General features: G+C 41.4%; 2 protein-coding genes across 27 annotated transcripts in view; one reads left to right on the top strand and one right to left on the bottom strand.

Moving 5' to 3' along the window:
- The window catches only part of LOC109429301 (C-terminal-binding protein), a 377,738-nt gene that overhangs the window by 77,528 nt on the left and 279,899 nt on the right, over window positions 1-20,311 (bottom strand). The gene's annotated exons all lie outside the window — the stretch shown is intronic.
- Window positions 10,236-20,311, top strand: part of LOC109429300 (E3 ubiquitin-protein transferase MAEA) — a 331,826-nt gene continuing 321,750 nt past the window's right edge. The window contains exon 1 of the mRNA XM_062846811.1: window positions 10,236-10,660. Coding sequence (XP_062702795.1) covers window positions 10,622-10,660 — 39 coding nt within the window. The 5' untranslated portion in view covers window positions 10,236-10,621. The remainder of the gene's footprint in view (window positions 10,661-20,311) is intronic.

The following is a 20,311-nucleotide window of genomic DNA, read 5'->3' as shown; positions in this document are numbered from 1 at the left end:
AAGAATTTCTCACATTTCTTTGAAAATATTTGCGAGGAACCTGTCAAAACTATAAGAAGGGGAAATTTAGGCAGAATTTGTTATAGAATTCCAGTAGTATTTGTTAACGTATACATTTCAAACATTTCCGAGGAATTACAAAAAACGATCATTGACAAAATTGACATTTTAATTTTAAATTTCTCCCACATTCGAAGTTTTTGAAAAAAATAGTTCGAGGTGCAAATTTTCATTTATTTTTGAGCGGATTATCCGTGGAAGTTATTGCATTTACAGAGTAGCTAGTGACTGGAGTATCTGGAAATCTGGGAAGCTGGGGAATAATAAATATTGATATCGTTTCCAATAAGCTTCAAAAATATCAGGAAAGGAAAGGAAAGCAAAGCAAAAAGTTAAAAACAAAATAGTCAAAACAGTATTTGACGGTGTTCCCGAAAAAACTGTTGTCAAAAGTAGTGAACAATTTTTGAAAATCGAATGGAAAATATCATTTCGAAGACAAAGAATTTTATCAGGAAATTTTTCTAGGCGTGGAACTAGAATATCATACCTACAGAAATTTAGACAAACGCTTAGCTAGAGATAAAATTTCACAAGTAATATTCAGTGATTTTCGCCAAAATCCTGCATGAATTTATGCAGAAATTGTCATGGAGGTCATACAGGAGCATATATGTTTCGAAGTCCGCATCGACAATTATTGTAACGTTAATTCCGTCGAGAACTTCTTCAAGAGTTCTGGCAAATATTTTCTGCTTTTTATTTCCGAGAATGCCATTACAAGTTTATTCAGATTTTTCACCAATATTTGTTCCGGTAATAGTTCAAAAACATTCATCACTTTACTGTAGAATGACCAGAAACTTCAATGGGAAAGAATGCTTTTTAGTTTGTCGTATGAATCTTGTGCAAAAAGACAACCCTTTGACTGAATAGATGGATCAGTTTCGAACTGGAGATTTTTCTGTTAAAGACACCTAACTTGACTTAACAATACTACAATACTCAAAATCAGTCAGTCTATTTTGACAATTGATACATTTTCTAACACAGCTACTAAACATGTTATTGTCTCCAGTCACACAATGCTTCATTTGCACTTTTATCACTCCAAATCTTATTTTTCTCGCTGAATAGATTATCATTTGCCACAAAACATTAAAAATAGTTGAAATAGTGACTTTTTAACAGAAAAAGTGACTTAAGTTGAAACATCTTGAAAATAGTGACTTTTTAGTGACTGACCCGAAAATAGTGACCATGTCACTAAATAGTGACTCGCTACCAGGCCTGCTGTTTCTGTTATGAAATATGATGGTTTTCTAAAGAAATTCTGATTTTTTTGGGGTTAGGCCCTGTAAAAGGGCGTAACTCGAAATTTCGTCCTACGATTTTTTTGAAAATTTGTCTAGAGGTGTAGGAATGATAATTCTGGAGTAACGTTTGAAAAGGGCCCAAGAGGTCTTGTGTCTTTTTTCGAAAACGCTCCGTAGGGCATAACAGCAACCCGCCCACGCAAATGAACACCGTTATCCGAAAGATCGATGTTCGCTCTATCTGATAACGGTCTTAGTTTGTGTGAATAAGCTGATGGGGGCTCAGGAGCGACGTGTGAAGTCATTGTTTACCAATGCTTGTATGCCCTTTTCAAATGTTGCTCCAGAATTGATAAAGAAAGAGAATGGCGTTCCAGGTTTTGATGGCATATTTTTTTTTTTTTGATAATAACGGTTAATGAAGCACCGCGTGCACGGATCAAGAAGGCGAGGGCTGCTTTTGCGAGTTTAAGAAATGTATGGAAAGACAACCAGATCAGTCGACGCACCAAAATTCGAATTTTTAACTCGAACGTGAAATCTGTGTTGCTATACGCCAGTGAAACCTGGTGTGTATCAGCGAAGAACACGCAACGGCTGCAGGTCTTTGTCAATAGATGCCTGCGGTATACAATTCGTGCATGGTGGCCTCACAATTGGATCTCCAACGCGAAACTCAATCGTCGATGTCATCAAAAGCCGATAGCGACAGAAATTTGGGAGCGAAAGTGCAGGTGGGTCGGCCACACTCTACGCAGTGGCGGAAACGAAATCTGCAAGCAAGCGTTAGACTGAAACCCAGCAGGTCATCACAGCAGAGGCAGATCCAGTGGCTCATGGCGGCGCAGCCTCAATAACGAAATCAAGCAAGTCGACAGAAATTTGACCTGGCCACAGGTCAAGGCGATGGCTGGCAATCGCCCAGGATGGAAATCTTTCAATTCGGCCCTCTGCACCACCGTGGGTGCCTAGGACTGAAAATAAAGTAAGTAGTCATGTAAACTTCTAAGAAATCCCACGTTACAATGATGTGCATTATGCCATAGAAATAATTTCGTTTTATCTGAGTACGCGAAGTTGATGTTTTTACTCCGAAGGGCCCATTACCAGCAGCAAAACCTTATATACAGAAGTACGTAATGCAGTTTTTCTGAGGATTTGGAACGAAGTCTCGAATGGCCTGCTGATCAGCGTTGTAACTACGAGCCCTGAACCGTTCGATAGACCCATCAAAGGGCTTATCTTGTGTTTTTTTTTATTTCGGTCAGGTAAACCTCGGATGTTCTTATTCTAGGAGTATTGAGAATCATTCGTAGAAACGTATTTTGAACTGTAAGAAGTTTCAGATGGTGGGTTACGGCGCAGCTCTCCCAGACTGGTTGGCCATATTCTATTACCCGACGTCTCCACTAGACAGAAATGTCTTGCCATTTTGCTGGACAGATGTGTCATGACAGAAATGTTCTCTCGCTGTTTGCATGGAAAGCAGCGGTGTTGATCATTTCTGTTACGTTTACTCTTTCTGGCAGCAAAATGGCAAGACATTTCTGTCTAGTGGAGACGTGGGATTACTGAAAGGATGATTTATTTGTAGCCAGAAAGTTTCTTCTTCTGAGGCATGGTCAACTTCCGGTTGATAAGGGAGGACCAAATTGCCATTCAAAGATAGTCCAAGATAATCAGCAACGTTTGAACCATTCCACCGCTGAATAATTTTCCAATACTCAATTGGAACAAGTTTCGGGGATTGGGAATGACGGAAGGGGATGAGTTGGATCTTTGCCGCGGTAACACAAATCTCCCGGCTGGTGAAAAATCTGTCAGGACATTTAGGCTTCTTTGCAGTCTCGACGTGAGCGCTAGTATTACTTTTCACTATTATGAACGACTGCGGTATCATCGGTGGTGCAATAAGCGTGGGAGACTATCTTGGTGCGTGGTCGCTTGCTTTGCCGGTCGTCACCGGCTCCCGATTGCCGACAATCGATTCACATGCATTGAAACGACAGAAAAACAAGATTACAGCCAAACCCCTAATGACAGCGCATCGCATCGAAGCCATAAATTTTGTCTCGGGTAGAAACTTCCCTTCCGACCTTCGGGCTTCCACGAATTAGCGCGGCTTTCTTCACCTCAACCCATTAGTGCGAAACTTACCTTTATGATTGTCTGTCCGGCGGCAGAAGTTTGCGGGTGCGACGAAATCCGGTTCACGACGGCGAAGTTAATCCAAACTCAATGCACGGGATCTTTTCGATATTTTTTTTGTTTCCCTGCCTTTTTCGTTCCTTCCGTGAACACTGTCAATCATTCACAAACACAGCCGTCTTCGTTTTCCTTCTAGAAAACGCCAAAAGATAACCTTCACTCTTCTTCTTTGCCGTGTGTGTTGTCATTCAAAACCCTTTCCGGGGCAGCCAGTTTTCGGTTCTCTCGGAACGCACCTAATCCACACCCAACATCGGAAGTTTCAGATATTCCCAGCCTCAGAATCTGCGCCACATTCGACCCAAGCCGCCCTCAACGGACGCACATTTTATTTTCCCTCAGGCAGCTAATAAAACAACACCATCATCTTCCCACCCGAGCGGTGGAGGAGGAGACGGTCACCGACGGACGGCAGCAGCACCGATCCAAATCCACCTCAAAGAAAAAAGAAAAAAATCCAAACCAAAGCGGCGGCGGCGGCGGCTACGACAGCAGCAGCACAATTCACATACAATTTTCACCAGGAAAATGCACCTTCCACTGCTGGAAAACACCAAATCCACACTCGGCGCACGCTACGGTACACTTTGCGAACACTTTCGAACCGGAACCGGTGCCAAAAACCGTACAAAATTCGGATCTTCGCACGAAGAAGCGGAAAATCACGCAAAAAGTCACACAGAAGCTTACACTCCCGGCAAAAAGCGGCCGCCGATCGAACGCGTTGTGGGATGACGACACGGGGCAGTGCTGCCAATTTTGATGAAAGTGTGCCATTTTCAAATTTAATTGAGAATATTTTGAACGTTTTATACGCCGATCATGTAATCGGTAAAACAATCAATTTATTAACAGTTAACATATACAGCTTTAGCTTGGGTTGAAAGAGTTCAAGCCAAAGTTTAAGCAACGATATCGGTATTTTTCGCAATTTTAGAGGAATGTATAAAATATCATAAGTTAATTTAAACACTTATTATATTTGGCAACCCTGAACCGCCCGAAAAATGGACGCTTCCAGGCGGCGGCCAACTAGCTCGTGGTTTGCTTTGCTTCTCTTTCTCTCTGCTGGCGCCAAAGCGAACGGCAAGCTTTTGGTGGAAAGCTTTCCATGATTATTTTTTTTTCGAACGCGAAATGTTGGCAGCATTGTGCGCACGAAACCGCGATGGCCGCTGGTCAAGATTGTTAGAGCTTAAAAGGAAGTTCGTGGCAAACTTGAATAATAGAGTTGGGTCTTCCCTCGAACCCAGATCCCTCGAGGGAGAAGACACATTAAACCCCTATCACAGAGAACATACATCCAAGTCCAGATCCGAAACTGTGTAAGGAATTTAACGGCCATTTGAAATCGGCAACACAAGTGGCAACATCGTGGCGCTGCAATCGGTTATTTTTTGAATTCACCACTTGAAATGTTACAATTCACCACTGACTGTGGCAATATGGTGTTTGGCGGCGTTAGTGTTGTCTCCGTGGGGCTTGTTCACAAATATCATAACGCTGGAGGGGGTGGGTGGGTGTCCTTCATGGTGTTACAGCTCGAACAAAATAAAATTTTCCTCATATAAACAGTGTTACGAAGGGGTGGGTGCAAGGTGTTTTTAAGGAAGGTGTTAGCGTATAAGCAGTAAGTGGATGCGGGGGGTGCGGTACACTGCGGGGGGGATGGAGATGACAGCCGGCCAGTTTGTGTATGATGCAGAATGCTACACAAGCGTTGCTGCGCCGCATCGGCTACAACATTCTCAACACGGATAACCAATTTTGACATATTTCCATGGCACTCATAAAATTAGGAATATTCCCCCAGGTTTAAAAATTGCTCACGGGCACTTATGAATACAATCACGATTTATTAACCAAAAGAGATTGCTGTGCCGAAAATATTGCAAAATATTTGCTTAAGTGGGTGTACGAGCTAATTTGCACTATGTGTAAGTAGGAAACACTCGATGAGTGTCATGGAGTTTGTCCAATTTTAGTGCTGAGAAAGTTAAGCGAGAATGGTTTCTGTGGGGTTGCTACGTTGCTAGGGCTGAAAGTTTTTGTTTGCCATCTCACTAGTGAAAAAAAAAGTAGACACAAACTTGCCAGCTGTCGTTAGGTTTTCCAATATGGCGGATGGTGCAATCTGACATACTGGATTACCTTCCTTTTACTTACCTTGGGTGGGTGGGTGTTCAAAACGACCAATTTTAGCGTTATGATGTTTGTGAATGAACCCGTGTATTGGTTTGCAACCTTATTTACTCAAGTGAAGATTCAAATCCTTACACAAATTTCTGAATGAAATTTGTTCTAGCCTGGATGTCTGTTCTCTGTGCCCCTATGAGTCTCTGCACGAATCTGGCGTACTCAGGGGGATGACGAAGGGCCAGAATCATCTACCCAACATTCAATTCAACATGGCGTTCAATGTTTTGTTTTGATTGCTTAATTCATGGAAAAAATGCGCTGGAAACATCGACACTGCTTCACTGCTACATATTATATTAAATATAAATTTTATCGTGCAAAGTGAAAAAGAAAGAGAAACTATCATCAAAAACAACGATTTCGTTTGAAATGTGTAATTTCCGAAATAAGCACTATAGCAATACACGAGCCACACACCCAAAAATCAGGAGCAAGTTAGTGTAAACTAGAGGTGTGCGCCGCCGCGCCACGCCGGCGCCGCCGCCGATTTTCGGTTAATGCCGCCGCCGCCGATTAGTTTTCGGCGCGCCGCCGCTTACGCCGCCGAGCCCCTAATTTTCTACGCCGATCTCAAAAACGCATTGAGGAGTTATATTATTTCTTGATTTATTTCATTACAATATTTCAAACAACTTATTGGAGTCATCTGTATACATAGCATTGTAGATCTTTTTAGCGGCGGTCCATTGTTTTAGTTCTAAAAATTTGGAACGCTAAAATAGATCAAATTACATTCAGTTCCTTCGGTAGTTGTTCTAAATTCTAAACTTCATATGCCGCGTCAACGAGAATGTTCCTGGGAGTTCTTCCGGCAAGTTCTGTAGCAGATCCTCCTGGAATTTTACCAAGAGTTTCTTTAAGAAATTTTCCAGAAGTTTCTCCGAACATTCCTCTAGAAGATCGATTCTCTTTGAATTTCTCTAGGATTTCTTCCAGGAATTCCTCCGGAAATTTCTCTACGAGTTCCTTTGTGGATTCCTTACCGATTTTTTTCCGGGAATCGCACTAAGAGTTTCATCGTGACTTTCTCTAAAGTTCTTCAGGGAATTCGTCTAGAAGTACTTCCGGGAATTCGAATATCTTCGGGAACACCTTTACGAGTTTCACTGGGAAGTAGTTCTCTAGGCAATTTCATAGCGAGTTGCTCTATAAATTTTTTCTAGAAGTTGCACTGGGTATGACAAGAGTTTCTTTCGAAAATTCCTTCAAGAATTCCCCCGGAAGTTCCTCTAGAAGTTCTTCCGAAAATTCCTTTAAGATCCAGGAGTTTCCCAGAACGTTCTTCTAGGAGTTCTCCAAGGAATTTCAAGAAGTATCTGAGTTCATCCGGGCATTGCTCTACGAGTTCTTCCGGGAATTTCTTCACGAATTTCTTGGGAATTCTTCTAGAAGTTCTATCGAGAATTTGTCTAGAACTTCTCTCAGGAATTTATGTGGGAGTTCATCCGGCAATGTCTTTAGGAATACCTCCGAGAATTCTTCTACGAGTTCCTCTATGAGTTTCTCATGGAATTTCTTTACGCATTTCATCGGGAATCGCTCTAGAAATCCGACTGAGAATTCCAAAAGAAATTCTTCCGGGAAATCCTTTAAGAGTTTATCCGGAAACTCATCTATGAATATCTTTGGTAATTTCTCTATGAGTTCCTCCATGAATTCCTTTCCGATATTCTTCAGCAATTTCTCAAGGAGTTTCTCCAGTATTTGTTCCAAAGGTTTCCCGGCAATTACTTTACTAGTTGCTCTAAAAGTATTTCTGAGAGTTGCACAACGAATGCCTGGAATTTGCTCCGAGAATTATTCTATGAGTTCCTCCGGTGATTCCCCTAAGAATTCCTTTGGAAATTGAGAGTTCGCCCGTGAATTCCACTGAGATTTCCTCCGGCAATTTCTCTAAGAGTTCTTCTAAGGTTTGTTTCCGGAATTCTTCCAGGAGTTTCCTAAACGATCCTCTAAGAATTCATTAGGGAATTCTTTTAGATGTTCTGTTTGGTTCTTTTGCAAATTCGTTTTGGAGTTCACACGGGAATTCCTCTGGCACAGACAAACAGACGTATCACTTGGAACAAATTGTGATAAAAATCATCGTCACGAAAACATAATCGCCCAATGCTAACCAGGCTGTGTTACGCAAACCACTTAGTAGGTGGCAGTAGTGAGCAAACGTCAAACAGGAACAAAAACTATGCGAGCGCCGTAACCGAGCGATTTGCGAACTACAAAATATTTAAACTAATGGTTAAAAAAAGTAACGATGAGAAGTGAGTAGAGTGAGACGTCTGTTTGTCTGTGCCTCTGGAGTACAGGAGTACACCTCTACAAGTTCCTCAGGGAATTCCTTTAAGAGTTTATTTGAAATTTCCTCTATAAATTCCACCGGAAATTCCTCTAGAATTTCTTCCGGGAATTCCTATAGGAGGTCATTCTGGATAATTTTTTGGGCAGCTGATTGATGATTCGCCATAACAATTATTTCAATAAATTTTCAAAAAAACATGTGAAAATAGAAAAATAAAGAAACCTTAACTATAAACATGTCATAGCATCTTCAACATGATGAGTTACTAAAAAATAAAACACTGATATTGATTAACGGAATTAACAAAAAAATAAAAACTATGGCCACGCCGTTTCACGCCGCCGCCGCCGAAAATTCATTCGGCGTCACGCCGATCACGCCGCCACCGCCGGCCAAAAAAGTGCAAAACGCCGCCGCCGACAGATTTCAAATCGGCGCACACCTCTAGTGTAAACCTGAGACGAGACTCGCGAAGAGGAAAAAAAAAGCAACGTCAAGTGCAGCCCAACTGAGCTGTCAGTTGTAGCCCGTTTGATTACGTTACCTAAAACGAGTAAAGTATTGCTATCCGCAGGCCCGGATTAAGGATTGTGGGGGCCCGGGGCCCGAGCGGATGTGGAGGCCCCTCGGAGAGATGACCAAAAATGTGATTTCTTATTTTCGAACAATACTTGAGCAATATGAGAAAAATAATGCTAATGTTAGCAACCAAAAAAGTTTTTGTGGGGGCCCCTAAAATGTGGGGGCCCGGGGCCCGGCCCCCCCCGGCCCCCCTTAGATCCGGCCCTGGCTATCCGAGATAAATTCTGAAGCCAAAATTCACTCCGAGCAGCATTTTCTTCTCCTGTACTGTCAAAAATAAATTGAAAACAAAATATTCCAATGATTACTTTGCTTGGCGATTGTTGGCGATGCAAAATTTCACCTCAACATGATTTTGTGCGTGAATGGGATTCAGTCACACTGCATGTGAGGTGATGCGGTCACGTACGTGTTTGAACCACCAGCCCAAAACATAATAGTCCTGTTCAACGACGTAGGTTGAACTTGCTCGAACTTGCTCCATCCCGCTCTTTCCCGTTTGTTGACAAATGGGTTAGAGTAGGATGCAGCAACTCCGAGCAAGTTCAACCTACGTCGTTGAACAGGACTAATGTCAACACAGATAGGAAGAAGAAAAAAATAACAAAGTGGAGAAAAAGAAGACCGTCTTCGCGAGTCTCGTCTCAGGTGTAAACCGACCGATTAATAATCCAAATTCCTTAACTTACCTATCAAAACAGATTCCTCTTATCACAAAACTTCAATAATAGCAAGTTCTCAGACTTGTCTCCGTTCTTGTTTGTCGGACATTGTCCACATGAATGTTGTCAATTATTTAGTTTTCATCCAAAAATGGGTAATTGCCAAGGGGAATGACATATCCTTTTCTAACCGGAATATCCGCACTTATCCGTTTTTTACCGTCGCTAACCGTTGCTAAGCGAGCTGCTAAGTGAGCAGAAGTTATGCGCGGTTAGCGACGGTTAGAAACGGATAAGTGCGGATATTCCGGTTAGAAAAGGATATGTCATTCCCCTTGGTAATTGCAGCTACTCATATTTGGGTAAAATGGCTTTACTCATAATATGAGTGAATTTTACCGATTTTAATCAGTTTATTTTACGCATAAAATAGGTAATACATATGGAACCCAAAATTTCGCACCCAAAATTTGGGTTCCATATGCATTACCTATTTTATGCGTAAAATAAACTGATTAAAATCGGTAAAATTCACTCATATTATGAGTAAAGCCATTTTACCCAAATATGAGTAGCTGCAATTTAATATGGGTAAATAAATTACCTATTTATGGGTAAACTGACCTTAGCGTGTGAGTTACACACAATCAAATCGGAGGATGCACACGAGATCGCAACGCTACCGCACCGCAACCGCGCCGCACCGTGTGCGGCACGCAATGTCAACGCATGCCGCACAGGATGAGCATGAGCCACCCATCCCAAAACCCCTCGTTCATGAAAAGCCTTTTCAGAACGTAAACAAAAGTCAGCTGTCAAAATTTTCGAAAGCTCGTCCAAGTCGAGCCATCTCGTTCCCTCCACCGCAGTACGAAAGAGAGCGAAACGTTTTGTTGTTGTGGCAATCATCCATCGCCAGCCTTCAGCCATCTCATCAGCCAGCAGCCAGGCCAGGCCAGCAACCAACAGAGAAAGACGACGAGACACGGACGGACGGACACAATCGTTCTCGAAGTCCTCGAAGTTACACACGGACGGGCGACGACGGTGATAAAAATCTTTTTGCGTTTTTCGCACAGTGGAAGTTTGGAGGATAGAGATTTTTGGAAGTTGAAAGTGCATCGGGGAAGATCCGTGTACGGGTGTAGTGGACATTGCGTTGGTTTAGTGGCGAACGCCCTGGAAGTGAGTTACACTGATAGTGAAGTAAATCGTGAAACCAGAAGCAGCTGTTTCGAGGTCGAGTTTTGAGGGCAGGCAAAATAATTTTGCTCTTTCGATTTCGGGGGACGACGACACTCGACACAGCAAAAACGGCACGGACCGAGGGAGGATTTGCTGCTGCACTTTTTCAAATGGCTGAAATAAAAGCCATGGAGCACCCGACGTTAAAGGTAGGTGGGTTGAGGGGTCAATTTCTTGCAGATCGATTCGGGGGAAGACAAAAAATTGGCGAAGCGATTTGCCATGATTTTTCAAGGATGAATTACTTTTTAGGGGAGAGCGAGCTCAGACTCCCATCACCATCAGGGCAGGTGCTGAGAGATGGCTCTGGCATTTGCGTCGCAAATTGTAAACACGGATGGGGGTTGATGGAATAAAGGCATATTCATTTCTTCCATGATAATTTTCTTGCATTGTCATAAATCGGGAACCTCAATTTAAATCATATTATGATTTTAGGGTAAATTTCCAGTAAATATAATCATAAACCTCATAAAGTATCCTTTTCCAGTGCCCTCATTCAAAGTAGGCTCTGTCGTTTGATTCCTACGTAAATTCCTTTCCAGATGTTTATCAAAATGGAGAATAGTAGGCTTCGACGTCGTCATCGGATCTTGTGTTTCTTGCGTTTCATGATACACATGTATTAGAGTGTACAACACATAGCCATCGAGTTAGCTATCTTGCTATCGTATATTTGTTGTTTCCTTTTTCATTCTTCTCTTACAAACTGCTGCTGCTCCTTGCTTCAGCTACTGCTTGCTTTCCTCTCTGGTGATGTCTGCCTGTGATGGGTTCTGGTTTTTATTTTGTTTATATTCTGTTTGTGCCACCAGGAGTTCGGTGTTTCTCAACTTGTAGTTGCAACACAATGGTTTTAAAATATTTATTGTTCATTTTTTAATTCTATTGAATTTGGTCATACTTCTTACACAAAAATATTGGAAGGGTTGTGTACGAGTTGCGACTACTCTTTAATCAAGATGTTACCATATTATGGCTGCTTGAAGTTATTCTGAGTATACGTACCTACAAAATAATTATATGTACATACCAAACATTATGACACTCATTTTTTTAATGACATGATTTAATAATTCGACGATTCGTCGCAGAGAAACAGACGTCACCCTCTTCCCATCGACTAACAATTGACGATAAATCGATCAATAGTTTTAGATAGTTGACCGATTGTCTACTGTCGGCGCTGGCATCGTTTTTTGCCTCTTTTTGACATTTATTCACTACTGTAACCAGCTGTAACCTAGTGATGGCCCAGTCAAATATGGTACGTTGTTTGCCAACAATTGGCTTCTTTAGCGGTGTTGAGATAATTCCTTATTCTGAATCTGCATGCGAAACTGAGCCGAAATCCAAATTTTCATGAATTTTAGTGCCCGGGAACCTATTTAAAAATCAATTTGAAGTTTGTATGGGAGCGATTTGTCGAAACACCCCTCGTCGCATTTTGTACTGGGTGGAGCTGTCAAGCAGTTGCCCAGCTGTCAAAAAGTGATTTCAAAAAATCTCTTTGAAATTGATTTTAGGTACCAAAATAAAGTTCAAAAAATCTGAAAAAAAATCATAGTGGCTCAGAAAAAGGTGCTCTTTCGTATAAAATCAAAAAATTGATACATTTTTCTGCTATTCTGCTATTCCGCTATTATCAACGCATCCCCTGGCTTTCTCCCATCTGCGTTGTCTTTTCACTAGGCAATACGTCTACCAATTGATGTTTATGGGCTTGCCGGACCAAGTCATGTAGCTAAGTCAAACACCCCACCTACAACTGTTGGATAGGCACCATTGTCCCGCCCACTGGTCTTTTACAGCTAGTTGTAGGTGCATGTGTGCGTGTAAGTATTGGTGTATGTGTGTTAGTGTTGGTGTATTGTAGGCGCCAACTCGTTCTAATCCACTCTGATTGCTAACACCCTATTGAACCATTACCCTTACATCTGGCAATCTATGAAATAGAATGAGTTAAGCGCCTGTACATAACAGTCAGTTAAATCAAACAAGGAATACTAGTATCAAAGCGAAGATACAACGAAGCAACGCCCCGAATCTCGAGAGCACAAACCCCAAGAACCAAATGACAGGCAGCGCCGACAAGTCAATCAACTGGCCACCACCAGTGATTAACCAATCGAGCAAACCCTCCAGCACAAACCGCCATCAGCCATCTCCCGACCTGCGCCCAAAAAATCCGAGGCACAGCCCAGCCATAGCTTCATCTTAAAACCAAAATCTAGATTGCAGAGCACAATACTTCCTAAGTAACCGCGCAGCTCGGGCCGCAAATCCCACACAACACGTCACAAATAAGCCAAACACTACCCCGTCCGTACAACCGAAACCGATCTAGGGTAGAGAAGGGTCTCTTTCCACTCCAACCCGGACTCAACTGCACCCACAGGGTAGCGCACCCCACACACACTGCACTCATGCATCCATCACGACCCGAGCCGCATGGTCACCTGGGTTGCTTCTATCTGAATGACCTCACCCAACCCGTAACGCAGAGTTTGAATCCCTCTCTTGCATTACAAAGCAGTCCCTCCTCCCGAAGTTTGTGCGTGGAATAAATGAGATTCTAAAGCTGAAGAAATCGTCACCAACACAACCGTCAACAATGAGCACGCAATGGTGTCGGCAGAATCAATGACGACCCCCTCAGTCCCAAACCCAATTATCCTACACTACCCAAGTAACCACAATGCTGAGCCGTAGGAGCCGTACGCACTGCACGTACGAAGTACATACAGACCTACCCGCACCGCCTAAACAAACCACCTAGGCCGAACACAAGCGAAAAGCGGCACCACCACTGCTGAATCACGACTATTACTGCCGGTGGACGCATAAATGTCCCATGTGCAAAAACAGACAATCGAGAAAATCGCGTCCAAAGTTCGAAAAAAGTAAATTGTCTCAACTATGAAGTATAAGTGCTGAATCGTATTCTAACATCAACCAATCTTTAATTTGAGCACTATTTTTAGTTTTAGAGCGATTTTATAGTTCCATAGGGTTTCCAATGGAACGTGACGCTTATGCGTCCACTTTTAAGAATGTTACAAATCGGCCATGCATTTTTTCAACATTTTTCGGAACAAACTACCTATTTTTATTTCCCCATATGATAGTACCCCACGATACATGGTCATGGGCTGCAAAATCTCAATATTGCCAAAAATGCACATGGGACAATTATGCTTCCACCGGCAGTATACCAGTAAGTAGGTATAATCGCAATTAAGCAATCGTAGATCCATTCCCCGCTCCTACTCAGCCCTAACGATCCATAGCAATGCTTGTCAATATATGCACCCCCACAACCCAACAGTATGGTCACTTGAGTATCCCTGGGATTTTGATTACATGATGGTCAGGGATCACAGCCATAAAAACGTTCCACACTTTACCAGGGCTTGCGACCTGTAACCTGCCTGTAACCATCATGATTTCCGCTATGAGAAACCATGATGGCTAGCGGTGTTATCAAAAAAAAAAAAAATTGATACATTTTTCTTAATTTAAAAACCCAATTCCTGTGGAACGAATCAATGATACAAGCATGATTGAGACACAAGTTAAGTCATTTTAACTGAGTGGTGTCACAAATGGAACCTATAGGCACATTGTTGTCATTCTTGGCGATTCTAACTTGAGCTCGATTGCTAGGCTGTGTCAGTTCCTTTGGGTTCTTACTTTCCGAGAACTTCACGATTTGGTTGGAGAGGACGAGAACAACCGTTCACATGATCTTTTCATTTGACGTCTTGAATCGGATAATTTTTCAGGGCTTTGACAGCTCTTCTCTGGAGATGACAGGTCAGTGTTAGCAGTTGCTGTTCAACCTTTGAAAACAAATGCATACACTACACAGCAAAGGCGGATAACAAAGAGATATCACTTTGATAATAAACTGTGTTATCGGTGATATCATTTTGTTATCATATTTTCCAGTTGATGATAACCAGATGATAACATAGGGGCATTGGCGTAGCTAGGGGGGGGGGGGTTGCAGGGGTGCCTGGCACCCATTACGGCTTCGTATGTTTATGCGGGGCAGTATGCACCCTTGCTCGGGGTAAAATGCACTACAACAATGGGGTAGGATGCATTCAAACAAAGGGGCAAGACGCACCACAACATTGAGGCAAGATGCACCGTCGAGTTTAGAAATCTTTTTACTTCTTAGACAAAATGCATGTTTTACAAGGTTTTAAGACAAACCAATTTTGTTTGCGATTACTTGCAGAGCACTCAAAGATATTATTACAGCTTGTTTTCTATAGGTGCGTTATGCCCCAACCAATGGAGTGCATATTGCCCCAATCAATAGCAAAAAATAAAATTGTTTAAGACATATAATTTACGTAGATTACTGTTTAAGTTATTTTTCCTATGCTTAGCATTGCCCTTAATGAACTGAATAAACATAACAGCATTAGATGTTTGGTCGGTTTTCACCATCAAATCATTCGACAAACGATCGGGAAAATTACATCAGAATCGTGCTTTTCAATTTTATTCATTTTTCTCACTAATTACGTAACGCAGATATGTAAAATTTTCCAGATGCTCATTTATTAAGACGTTCTATTAGACTGATAAGGTTTCAAAGCTCTAAAACCGATAATCCCTGAAAAACAAAGGGGGTGCGTTTTGCCTCGACAGTGCGTATTACCCCAGATTATTACCCCAGGTATTACCCCTATACCTGTTGTACGTTTTGGCGTTTTGAATATCGGTAAGAAAAATCAAAACAGACTTCTCCATGAATTCCTCCATAAATACCTCTATCTATTCATACAGTGATATCTCTAGGCTTCCTTTATGGATTCTTCCCGATATTTCTTCAATAAACTTCCCCTAGGATTTTCCAGGCAGTTCGTCATGATGGGGTTGTACATACTAGAAATTTCTGCAGAGATTGATCCAGCAATTTCTCCTAGGATTTCTTTCGAAATTCTTACTGTGATACTTCTCGGAATTATTCTAGGAATTCCTCTGAAATTTTTTCTTGGGATTCCTTGAGGAATTCCTGGTGGGATTATTCTAGACAATCTTCCTGGGATTCTTTCAGAAGTTCCTCAGGCGATTCCTTTTATTTTATTCATATTTAATTCAGAGATTCTTCCAGAAATTTCTCATGAAGTTTCTACAGCTTTCATTGGCCTTCTTCCGGAAATTGTGGCTAGAATTCCTCAAGCAATTCCTGCTGCGAATGTTTTAGAACTCTTCCAAAAACTCTCACTGTGGTACCTTCAGGAATTCTACTAGGGAAGATCTTCCGGCAATTCTTCCGGAAAATCTACCTGATTTTTTTTTTTGAATCCCTTCGGTGATTATTTCAGAGATTTATTTAAGGATTTAACCAGGACTTCCTCCAAAGGTACTTTCAGAGTTGCCACAGGGGATATATCCAAGAACTTTTATTGCCCTTCCTTCATAAATTCCAGCTGGAAATCTTCAAGCAATGCCCATTAGGACTCCTTCAGAATTATATTCAGAGTAATTAGGACTCCTGGCATACTGCATACACTTTCGGGGTATCTTACTGAGATTTCTCCACAAATTCCCCCTGCGATTCCATCAGGGATTCCTTCAGTATACTTCTACCGATTCTTTCAAAGAGTACTGTATGTATTCCTCTAGGCATATATTAGAGGAACTTCGCTTAGGATACCCCCGGCATTCCTGATTCTAGGATTCCTCCAGAAATTACTTCTATGAAACCTCCCTGAATTCTAGGAATTCCTTCAGATATTTCTGCTGGGATTCCTCAAGCAATTCCTGCGGTTCTTTCAGCTATTCTTCCTCCAGAAATTCTAACTGTGGTACTTCAGAAATTATGCTACGGTTTGTTTTAGAGCTTACTCCTGTATATTTGCAGGGATCTTTCCAGACAATCTTCCTGGGATTCTTGCAGAAATCTCTTTTGTTGTTCTACCAGGGATTTCTCCAAGGACTCATCCAGGAATTCCTCCATAGATTTTATCCAAAGATTCCTCCACAAATTCCTCATGGAATTCCTGCGGAATCCATTTGGCCCTCCACCAAGAATACCTCATACAACTCCTCCTGCGGTTCATCTAGCAATTCCTTCAAAAACTTTTACTATGATACGTCTAGAAATTCTTCTAGTGATTCCTACACGAATTTATCCTGGCATTAGGGCTGCAATTCGTCCGGGAAATCGTCCTGGGTTTTCTTCAGAAAATCCTCCTGCGATTCCTTCAGGGCCTTCCCCTTTGTTTCTTCCAGAATACCTCTACCGGTCCTTGCAGGGAATTCTCTAGGTATTCCATGAATTTGTCCTTTGGATTCCCCCAGGCATTCCTGATGGGGTTCTCTATAAATTCTTGTATAGTTTCCTCCAGCAATTCCTCCTATGATTCCTACAATGATACACCGCAGAATCCTTCTTAGAATAACTCTCGAGACTTTTCCTATGATTTCTTCAGAAGCTCTCCGGTGATTCCTCTAGGAATTTTTATCCGATATATTTTATCCAAGGACTCTCTCAGAAAATTTCTCATGGGATTCCTCGAGGAACTCCTCTTGGCCTTCCTCCAGAAATTTCAGCTGGATTTCTCAAAGTATTCTTACTGTGGTTCTTCCAGCAATTCCTCCTCGCACTCCTCCAGAAATTCTTACTGTTATACCTCCCGGAATTCTTCTAAGAATTTCTCCAGAGATTCTCCAATAAACTTGCTAGGATTATTCAAGGCAATCTTTCTAGGAGCCTTGCAGAAGTACCTTCGATGTTTTCTTCTGGAAATACTATTTTTTTCCAGGGATTTCTCCAAATACTTTTTATTTGATTTTTCCAAGGATCCCGCTTGACTTTCATCCGAGAACTCCTCCTGGGATTACATAAGCGATTCTTGCTGCTTCTAATGTTTCAGGAATGCCTCTTAGGTCTCCTCCAGAAATTCTTACTATGATACCTTTAGGAATCCCTCTAAGGATTTCTAGGCAGTTTTTCTAGGATACTTTCAGAAATTCCTTTGATTCTTCCAGGCATTTCTTCAAAGACTCATCCAGGAATATCTCTAAAGCTTTTTTCATGGATTAATCTAGAAATCCTGGAATTCCTCTTGGCCTTCTTCAAGGAATTTTAGCTGAAGTAATCCTGATACAAATCTCTAGAGGCATCCCTAAACGAATTTCGAGATTAGTTGAAATTTCCAGAGAAATCTTAGAAGGTATTACTAGGGAAATCTGTAGTGAAATCCTATAGGATTGTACGAAAAAAAAAACTTGTAATTAATTAGAAGGCACAGAATCTTGCTGATTGACAAATTGAGAGATGAATTTTCGAAAAAAAACGAGTTTTGGTGGAATTCGAACCCACGACTCCGTATTCGGTAGACCGTAGTGTGGCTAATTCTTTAGGGATTGCTTCGGCATAGTTGTTTTTAAATTTCTTAGATAGTTTCAATGGCATTTAATCAGCAAATTCTTTGGATATTTTCTTATAATTGCTATGGCTATTCCTCTGAAATTATTCCAGCAATTTCTTTTTCAGTTATTTTGCAAACTTCTCAGGCAATTTCACTTTACCATGATTATTTTTTTAATTCCTAATGATTTAATTGTATTTATATTTATTGCTTCCGGGAACTGCTGAATTGGAAATTCACAAATTCTCAACAGGGCTTGCTCAAAGAAAATCCTATGAAACTCACGAAAAACTTCTTGACAAATTCCCAAAGAAATTGAAAAAACATCAAAATTACCTTAAAACTTTCAAAGTATTTTCCAAAAGAATTCATACAAGAATTACCAGAGGAATTCCTGAAGAAAATATTAAGCCCTTCTAAAGAAATTGACCAAATCCAATCTCAAAATAAATTGCCGACATATATTCTACTAAAATTTCCACAAACATTTACAAAAAAAAACTTTCGAAAAAATTCTCAAAGAATTTTCCGAAGACATCGAAGGAATTTCTGAAGAAAATTTATAATGAACTCCAAAAGCAAATTTCGTAGAATCACCGTGACAGAATTAAAAAAAACATTTTTTGTTTTTCAAATAAATCCCCGAAGGAAATTTGATTTCCGAAATCAATTTCCAAAGGAATTACCGAACAAGTTCCCAAAGTGATAATCGAGCTTCCAAAATTTCCAAAGGAATTGCTGATGAAATTCCCAAATAAATTTTCAATGCAAGTATTATCGAAATTGCCGAAGGTATTCCGAAATCATCTACTGTACATAATTACTGAAGAAATCTAGAAGAAAGTGTTTGAAGAATTTTCAATAAAATTATAGAAGCGATTTATGGAAAAATTTCCGTTGAGGAATACAGACCATTAATGGTGTGGTCAAACCAAAAATGCAAATAGGTATGTATCCTGATTTTGCAATTTTAAGTATTTATAACTTTAACAATTGTTCTTTAAAACTATTTTTATAAGGGTTGTTTATCATGCAATAAAAAAACGAGGATGTCATGATGAATACAAGTTACACGCAAATTTGTGTATATTTTATAGTTTCCGAAATTTACACTTCTAATAATTGCCCTTGAAAATGTATTGTGTTTAATCCACACAACAAAGGGGTTGTCGCGATGATTGTTAAGTTCAAAGTGAAAATACAAATTCCATGTATTATACGCAATCAATTTATCAAGTTTTCATACCTCCATGGCTCCATGGCAAGTAAAGTGTTAAATCAGTACAACGGATCGAATTTCCCAAAAAGCTATTCTCTAAAATATAGTGCGTTTAAATTTGTGGGCTCATTTTTCCCGCGACTGAGAAATTTTCTTTTTCTTTATTAAAGTGGCTTTTCGCCCGAGGCGAGTTCGGCACTACTGGCCTGAGAAATTGAGGGTGGATTAGTATTTCCTTTAACAAAAAAAAACAACAACAACCTGGAAGCCACTGAAACTGGCACCCCCTAGGCACCCCCTAGGAAAAACTCCTAGATACGCCAAGGCATAGGGGAACTTACTTATTTTCGGCAGTTTTGTTCTCTTCGTCATGGGTTTTTTTTCGAAACCTGTTGGACTCAGAGTTGGCATCAAATCCTTCCCAACCAAGCTGCCCAAATTTCACACCATTCGGCCCACAAAAACCCCCCATGACGAAGAGAACAAACCTGCCGATAATACCCTTCGTCACCCTATGTAGTAAAGGCTGGGTATGCTGCGCAATTCAGATCCCATTGTGATCCACTAGCCTCTGCCCAGCAACTCCTATCCCTACCTCCACGCGGTACCGGCCGGAAACTATGAGCAACCTTAGGGAAGATCGGGTAACCAACCCCGGTGGGAACTTTGGTCGTTGGCTGACAGGGAAGGGGAGGTTTGCTTCGGCAAACCTGAGCGTCTGTTCTCCAGGAGGAACGGCTCACAACAGCGTCTGCTGATCCCCATGTTAGGGGCGGCTGATCTACGTCCGAGTGCCTGGGAAGGACTCTTAACTCAACTGTGCACTATGGTCCTCCGGAAAGTAGGGGGTTGGTGTCAGGCCCTACGAGCCAGCCGTAAAAAAACATTGTAACGGAAAATCAGCAAACGAATAATACGAACCGAGACCAACGGCAACGATCCCAGCGAACTAAACAGACTTGCGATTGGAAACTCGGGACGTGGAACTGCCGATCTCTCAACTTCATTTGGAGCACCCGCATACTCGCCGATCTACTGAAGGACCGCGGGTTCGGCATCGTAGCGCTGCAGGAGGTGTGTTGGACAGGATCCATGGTGCGAACGTTTAGAGGTAATCATACCATCTACCAGAGCTGCGGCAACACACGCGAGCTGGGAACAGCTTTCATCGTGATGGGTGATAT

This window comes from Aedes albopictus, chromosome 1 (assembly GCF_035046485.1).
Source record: "Aedes albopictus strain Foshan chromosome 1, AalbF5, whole genome shotgun sequence".
NCBI lineage: Eukaryota > Metazoa > Arthropoda > Insecta > Diptera > Culicidae > Aedes > Aedes albopictus.
The sequence above is the reverse complement of the archived record's forward strand: the minus strand, read 5'-3'. Positions and strand labels throughout refer to the sequence as shown.